Source organism: Cebus imitator, unplaced genomic scaffold (genome assembly GCF_001604975.1).
Source record: "Cebus imitator isolate Cc_AM_T3 unplaced genomic scaffold, Cebus_imitator-1.0 Scaffold266, whole genome shotgun sequence".
NCBI classification, from domain to species: domain Eukaryota; kingdom Metazoa; phylum Chordata; class Mammalia; order Primates; family Cebidae; genus Cebus; species Cebus imitator.
Genome location: NW_016107581.1, coordinates 890,919 through 898,073, shown reverse-complemented (window position 1 = coordinate 898,073; position 7,155 = coordinate 890,919). Strand labels below are relative to the sequence as shown.

At 56.5% G+C, this 7,155-nt stretch overlaps 1 protein-coding gene across 1 annotated transcript in view; it reads left to right on the top strand.

Moving 5' to 3' along the window:
- The window catches only part of SLC8A2 (solute carrier family 8 member A2), a 42,783-nt gene extending 41,716 nt beyond the window's left edge, over nucleotides 1-1,067 (top strand). Inside the window, exon 10 of the mRNA XM_017500417.2 lies at nucleotides 298-1,067. Coding sequence (XP_017355906.2) covers nucleotides 298-674 — 377 coding nt within the window. The 3' untranslated portion in view covers nucleotides 675-1,067. The remainder of the gene's footprint in view (nucleotides 1-297) is intronic.
- Nucleotides 1,068-7,155: the final 6,088 nt, after the last annotated feature.

The window sequence follows — 7,155 nt, the reverse complement described above, 5'->3', positions numbered from 1 at the left end:
AAAAAAAAAAAAAAAAAAAAAAAAAAAAAAAAAAAAAAAAAAAAAAAAAAAAAAAAAAGGTTGACTGAGAGTCCCATAAAAATCAGGCAGTGAGTCCCACAAACAGCAGGCGGCGGTTCCAGTGGCGAGCAGGCCTAGGCGTGGAGATGGACTTCGCCTCTTGGGTGGGGGTCAGGGTCTTAAACCCACCCTGCCGGCAGAAAGCAGGCAACCGGGGAAGGCCGGGAGGGAGCAGGCGGATGCGCGCCCCCGTGGGTGGCGCAGAGCCCCTCCGACCCGCGTGCTTCTGCCCCGCAGACACGTTCGCCAGCAAAGTGGCGGCGCTGCAGGACCAGTGCGCAGACGCATCCATCGGCAACGTGACCGGCTCCAACGCGGTGAACGTGTTCCTGGGCCTGGGCGTCGCCTGGTCGGTGGCCGCCGTGTACTGGGCGGTGCAGGGCCGCCCCTTCGAGGTGCGCACCGGCACGCTGGCCTTCTCCGTCACGCTCTTCACCGTCTTCGCCTTCGTGGGCATCGCCGTGCTGCTGTACCGGCGCCGGCCGCACATCGGCGGCGAGCTGGGCGGCCCGCGCGGACCCAAGCTCGCCACCACCGCGCTCTTCCTGGGCCTGTGGCTCCTGTACATCCTCTTCGCCAGCCTGGAGGCGTACTGCCACATCCGAGGCTTCTAGGGCCTTGCGCAGAGACTCGGCCTCACCGCCCGCCCGGGGCTGGGATGCTCCGCCGAACCTGCTCTTGGACCCTGGTCTCCTTTTCCCTCCAGACTCAGCCTCCCCTCCTGGGACTCGGCCTCCCTCCCCACCCAGCTCCGGGCTTTGATCGTCCCTGTCCTCTGTCCCCAGTAGCTCAGCCTTCCCTCTTCCTCGGGAGCCTCCCCAGTTCCTCCCCTGCGGTGACCCCAATCTGGCCCATCCTGTCGGTGACCATCTACACCCCTGGGAGAATTTCCACCCTAGTCCCCTCCCCAGGAAGCCACCCCCAGTGACATCCTGAGGATTCTAAGGGGGGGGGGGCGCGGGGAGAGACAGAGTTTCACTCTTGCCCCGGCTGGGTGCAGTGGCATATCTGGGCTCACTGCAACCTCCGCCTCCCGGCTTCAAGTGATTCTCCTGCCTCAACCTCCCGAGTAGCTGGGATTACAGGCATGCGCCACCACGCCTGGCTAATTTTGTATTTTTAGTAGAGATGGGGTTTCTCCATGTTGGTCAGGCTGGTCTCAAACTCCTGACCTCAGATGATCCACCTGCCTTGGCCTCCCAAAGTGCTGGGATTACAGGCGTGAGCCACCACACCCGGCCCATCCTGGGGATTTTAACGTCTCTCTCCCTGGTCACTCAGACTTTGGCTCTGCCCCCAAAGTCTCCCTTCCCCTAGTGACCCCCCCCCCACCCCACCTCACCCCATGCCCCAGAGCCTCAGAACCTACCCTCCCTGGGGAACCCTCGAAGGAGGCTCTCACAGACTGTCTCAGATCCCAGCCCTTCCCCACAGCCCTCAGGGAGCTCCGCTCAGCCCCGGTAGGGAGGAGCTGTGGGTGTGCAAGCCACACACCTTCCAATCCCTCTACTCGGGTTCTCGGGAGGACACTCATTCTCCAGGCTCGGAGATGGGAGGGGAGAAGTTTGGGGTTTCAGTCCCAGGGCTTAGCTGGAGGAGGCACATTTTGAATCTGCAACTTCAGACATTCCAGGGCCCCCACTCGCTCTCCACTACCTCTGAGAGCCCAGCCACGCCTTGGAGGGAGGGGCCTGTGTGTGTACATAGTGTGTTTGTGGGAGGGGGGACACGGGAGGGTGCATGTCTTGGGAAAAGGGGGTGATAGACTTAACTTTTGAGAGGGCAGCAGACTCCCTCAGCCCTGAGAACCGGCTTTGGGGAGGAGGCCGGGAATCAAAGGGAGTCAGCTGATCTCCCCTGACAATCTGGAAGGTTCATTTTGCCCTCAGTGCCAGCAAATCCGGGCAGGACCCTCGAAGAGGAGACCGAGGGTCCCAGAGGACCAATGCTACAAGCCAGCAAATGCTGCCACATCTCTGCCTGATGGGGGTTGGGGGTGGGTGGGGGGATGGGACTGGGCCAAGGGACCTGGGTGGGCATTTTTAACTTTGGAGGCCATCCATCTTTGGTAGGCCATCTGCATTTTCTTACTGTTGATGTTTCCTGCCCAAAGGACACATTGGGCAGTGCCACCCACTTCTTGGGCCCCTAGGATGACCCAGCAACCCCCATAACTTTCTGCTTCCCACAGATTTTCAGCATTCTATCGTCCTGTTGTGCTCAGCCCCAACCTCCCAGACCCGTTACCCACTCTCCTTCTCCCCCAGCTCATCAGCATCAGTCGCTGTCTCTTTTCTGTGATTTCTGTAAAAGTTGCCATAAAACTTTGAAATTCTGCCTGAAAAAGTCCCGTGGGAAGCTGGGATTCAGGAGGAGGGGGCTATTGAGGTTTCTGACTGAGATGTGGGCCATTTTACCCACATCCGTTAAACCAGGTAGTCCGGGATTTTGCGGCCCGCGGGTCGTCTGCAGGACGCCCCCACATCCAGCAGCTGCGCTCCAGTCCAGCCGCCAAGCTCTTCAACTCGCCACGCCACCATCAGTCATGAGCTTCCTCTAGCCACGACCCCATCCGTCAGCCTAGCTCCTCCACTAGCCACACCCCTATCATCAGTCAAGGGCTTCCACTAGCCACGCCCCCACTGTCATCTTAGCTCTTCCACTAGCCACACCCCCATCCATCAATCTTGGGCTTCCACTAGCCGCGCGCCCATCCGTCATCCTAGCTCCTCCGCTGGCCACACCCCCATCCATTGGTCTTGGGCGTCCGATAGCCACGCCCCCATTCAGCCAAGCTCCTCCACTTGCCACGCCCCCATACGTTAATTATACGGGTTTCCACTAGCCTCGCCCCCGTCCATCAGCCCAGCTCTTTCACTAGTCACACCCCCACTCATCAGTCGCGCTTCAGCCACGCCTTACTGCTTCAATCACGGGCTTCCACTAGCCACGCCCCCGTGCATCAGCCACAGACTGTTCTGTTCCTCTTTATGAGGCATCCTGGGAACACGAAATAGAAAGATGCTCAATTGCCTGAGCCAAAGAGCTGGGATTGATGGGGTTTCCTAAATAAAGCAACTAATTTTCTCAGATCCTACAGGAAGAGGGTGTGTGTGTGTGTGTGTGTGTGTGTGGTGCCAAAGGACACAGCCTGTGTAAAGGTGTGCAGACTTGTGAGATAGTGGCTTTTTCAGAGCCCTGCAAATGGTTATCATGAACAGGGTATGGGGTGCGTCGGGAGTGAACTTAAAGACAAATCCTAAGAGACTTTATCAGCCACACCAGGGAGCTTGGATTTATCCTAAGAGCAAAGGGAACCTTTGGAAGGGATTTAAGTAGGAGAGGGAGGCAGGCGATTGATATCACCTGATGTATTTTAGCAAACGTTCCTCCTGGCTACTGGTGGCTGGGAGACCAGGGACGAGGCTGCAGCAGGGACAAGGGCAGAAAAGGAGGTGAGAGAAGAAGTAGGGGGATGAGAAGCGGATGGTGAGAAGGGAGTGGTTGAGAGAGAATGGATGGGGCTGGATGAGGGAGTTCAGGGAAAGCATCCTGGCAGGAGAGAGGTGGTGTGTTCTTTCAAACGGAGCAGCCAGGGGGAACTGGGTGAAAGGGCTACTGAGGAGTGGGCAGGGTTGGGGAAAACGATGGAAGGTGCAGTACTGCAGGGCTACCAGCAGAGGGAGCAGTTGCCATACCTGGGCTAGAAGGGGTGAGCAGAGGCACCCAAGGGTGCAGAGACGTATACCTGGGTCTGTAAAGAGTACAGTCATCGCCAGCCCGCGCTGGGGAGTGGGGCGCGGGGGAGGCTCAACCTCACTCCACCCCCACCTTCCAGTCTCCTGCCACCGCCTCCCACTGGCCGCACCCAACCGGAAGTCCCATAGGCCTGCGGCGTGGTGGCTCATGGTCCTAATCCCAGCATTTTGGGAAGCCAGAGCGGGAGAATCGCTTGAGCCTAGGAGTTCAAGACCAGCCTGGGCAACATAGTAAGTCCTTGTGTCTACAAAAACTTTAAAAGTTGGCCAGGCGCGGTGGCTCACGCCTGTAATGTCAGCACTTTGGGAGGCCAAGGTGGATGGATAACCTCAGGTCAAGAGTTTGAGACCAGCCTGGCCAACATGGTGAAACCCCCATCTCTACTAAAAATATTAAAAATTAGCCAGATGTGGTGCCGTGCACATGTAATCCCAGCTACTCGGGAGGCTGAGGCAGGAGAATCTCTTGAACCTGAGAGGTGGAAGTTGCAGTGAGCTGAGAACAAGCCATTGCATTCCAACCTGGGTGGCTGAGCAAGACTCCGTCTCAAAAAACAAAAAAACCCAGAAACAAACAAAAAAGTTAGCCAGGCCTGGTGGCATGTACCTATAGTCCAAGATACTTGGGAGGCTGAAGCAGGAGGACTGCTTGAACCCAGGAGGTTGAGACTGCTGTGAGCCATGATTGCACCACTGCACTCCAGCCTGAGTGACAGAGCAAGAGCCTGTCTCAAAAAAAAAAAAAAAAATGACCTTTGGCTTTAGGCTTTAGGCTTTGATGAGTGAGAACAGAGAACAGGTTTGTGGAAGGTGTTGGGGCAGAAGGTGCGCTGATTTGGTGATCTGGAGTGGGAGGTGGGAAACTGAGTCAAGGAGAGTCCGGATGCAAGGAGGGGAGGTTTCGGGAGGAGCAGCAGGACCCTGACTACGGGGGCACAGGAGAGCAAGTGAGGCCTGCGCTAACAGCAGCTGGCAGTGATGGGGACTCCCCCCCCCATGCACAATCTCCTTAAACCCACCACAGGTTCTGTGCATCATCCCATTCCACAGAAGAGGAGGCTGAGGCTGGGAGAGGTGAAGCAATGCGCCAACATTTCACAGGTAAAAGGGCAAAGATGGGACAGGATGCGGTCCAGGGTGCAGAATGGGACAAGGGACACCTTCATCTTAACAAGCGCAAAGAAGTGGGGGTGTAGAGTCTGGGTGTAGGAAGATGAATAAGGTCTCAGCTTCAAAGAGGGATGACAGGTGTTTGTGGCAGCTCACACCTGTAATCCCAGCGCTTTGGGAGGCTGAGGCAGGTGGATCACCTGAGGTCAGGAGTTCAAGACCAGCCTGAACAATATGATAAAACCCCATCTCTACTAAAAATACCATAATTAGCCCAGCATGGTGATGGGCGCCTGTAATCCCAGCTACTCGGGAGGCTGAGGCAGGAGAATCTCTTGAACCTGGGAGTCGGAGGTTGCAGTGAGCTGAGATCGTGCCATTGCACTCCAGCCTGGCAACAGAGTGAAACTGCATCTTAAAAGAAAAAGCGGAGGGGTGGGTAGAGTCTGGGCGCAGGAAGATGAGTAAGGTCTCTGCTTCAAGGAGGGACACACAGAGCTCGGGGCTTGGAAAACATGAGGGCTTTCGCACCTGTCCCCTCACCTCACCTGGAAGGTCATGATTCTCACCTGGAAGCAAAAAGTTCCATGGGGTCAGCTTGGGAGTGACTGACATTGTCTTTGGCGGCAGCAGAGCCTAGCAGCAGACCTTCTCTGTGCCTCCATTTCCTCATCTGGAAAATGGGCGATGATACTGGTAACAGTTCCTATGTCACAGGGTTGTTGTGAGGCTTAAATGAATCTGTATTAGAATAACAGGCCAGGTGTGGGGGCTCATGCTTGTAATCCCAGTACTTTGGGAGGCCAACTCGGGCGGACTGTTTGAGTCCAGAAGTTCAAGCCCCGCCTGGGCAACACGGTGAGACCCAATCTCTACTAAAAATCAGCACTATCCAGGCATCATGGTGCACACCTGTAGTCCTAGCTGCTCCAGAGGCTGGGGTGGGAGGATCACTTGAGCCCAGGAGGTTGATGCTAGAGTGAATTGTTGAGACAGAGAGAGAAGGAGAGACAAAGAGAGATGGAGAGACAGAGGCAGGTGGATCACCTGAGGTCGGGAGTTCAAGACCAGCCTGGCCAATGTGGAGAAACCCCATCTCTACTAAAAGCACAAAAATTAGCCGGGCATGGTGGCGCATGCCTGGAGTCCCAGCTACTCGGGGGGCTGGGGCAGGAAGATCACTTGAACCCAGGAGGGGGAGTCTGCAGTCAGCCGAGATCACGCCACTGCACTCCAGCCCAGGTAACAGGGCAACACTCCCTCTCCTTTTTTAAATTTTCCTCCAAACCCCCCCTAATTTTTTTTTTTTTAAAGAAAGACTTCCCGTCCGGGGAATCGAACCCGGGTCACGACAGTGAGAGTGCCAAATCCTAACCACTAGACACCAGGGAGTATCAGCCTCCCTGGACTCCATCTCAAATAAGTAAAAATATAAAGGCGGTGTTGAATGAGCAGGTCACCCTGTGGACAATGAGGTCTCAATCCTGCTGGGGACCTCTCAGGGGACTCTCAAGGTGCCCCATGTGAAGACCTTGGCTTATGTATCCACTAGCTCCTGTCTGCTGGCGGCCCAGGCCTGGAAATCAGTCAGGGAAGGGTCGCAGGTGCTAGAGTGCCAGCTGCCGTTGGGCACTAGGGGGTATGAGTGGATCAGAGACAGCCTCTGCCATGATTACCTCCCAGAACGGGAGGCTCACTACCTCCCTCTTCCAGTGAGGCAATGCGTGGACACCAGAACAGCACTGACTGTGCCCAGGTCACCCTCTCTCCTGGACTGATGCCCCCAGCTCCCTGCTCGGCCTCTCCCCAGGAATCGGGAATCAGATGGGCTGGTACCTGGCACCTCCTCTAGGTTCTCCCATCCCGCTGAGGATCGAAGTCAGACGCTAGGGAGGACTTCCAGGCACACAAGGCCAGGGACGGGGGAGAGAGGGGTGGGCTCCAGGCTCCAGCGTCTCCCGAGGAACCTCCGTGCTCTCCTCTCCCACATTCGCTCCCGTTCCTTGCCCTCTCCCTGCAACTCTCTCCCTGGGAAGTGCAGGGAACGTCATGGACGGTGGGTTGGAAGGGGCAGGTGGGGTCAGTAGAGGGGGCACGGACGGTGGAGGGGGTAGAGAAGGGGCATGAGAAGAGGAGGGAAGTTGGAGAGCCAGGCAGAGAGCCAAGAACAAAACATAGGGCTAGGGAGGCAGCAGAGACAGAGATACGGGCAGGACGCAGAGACAGA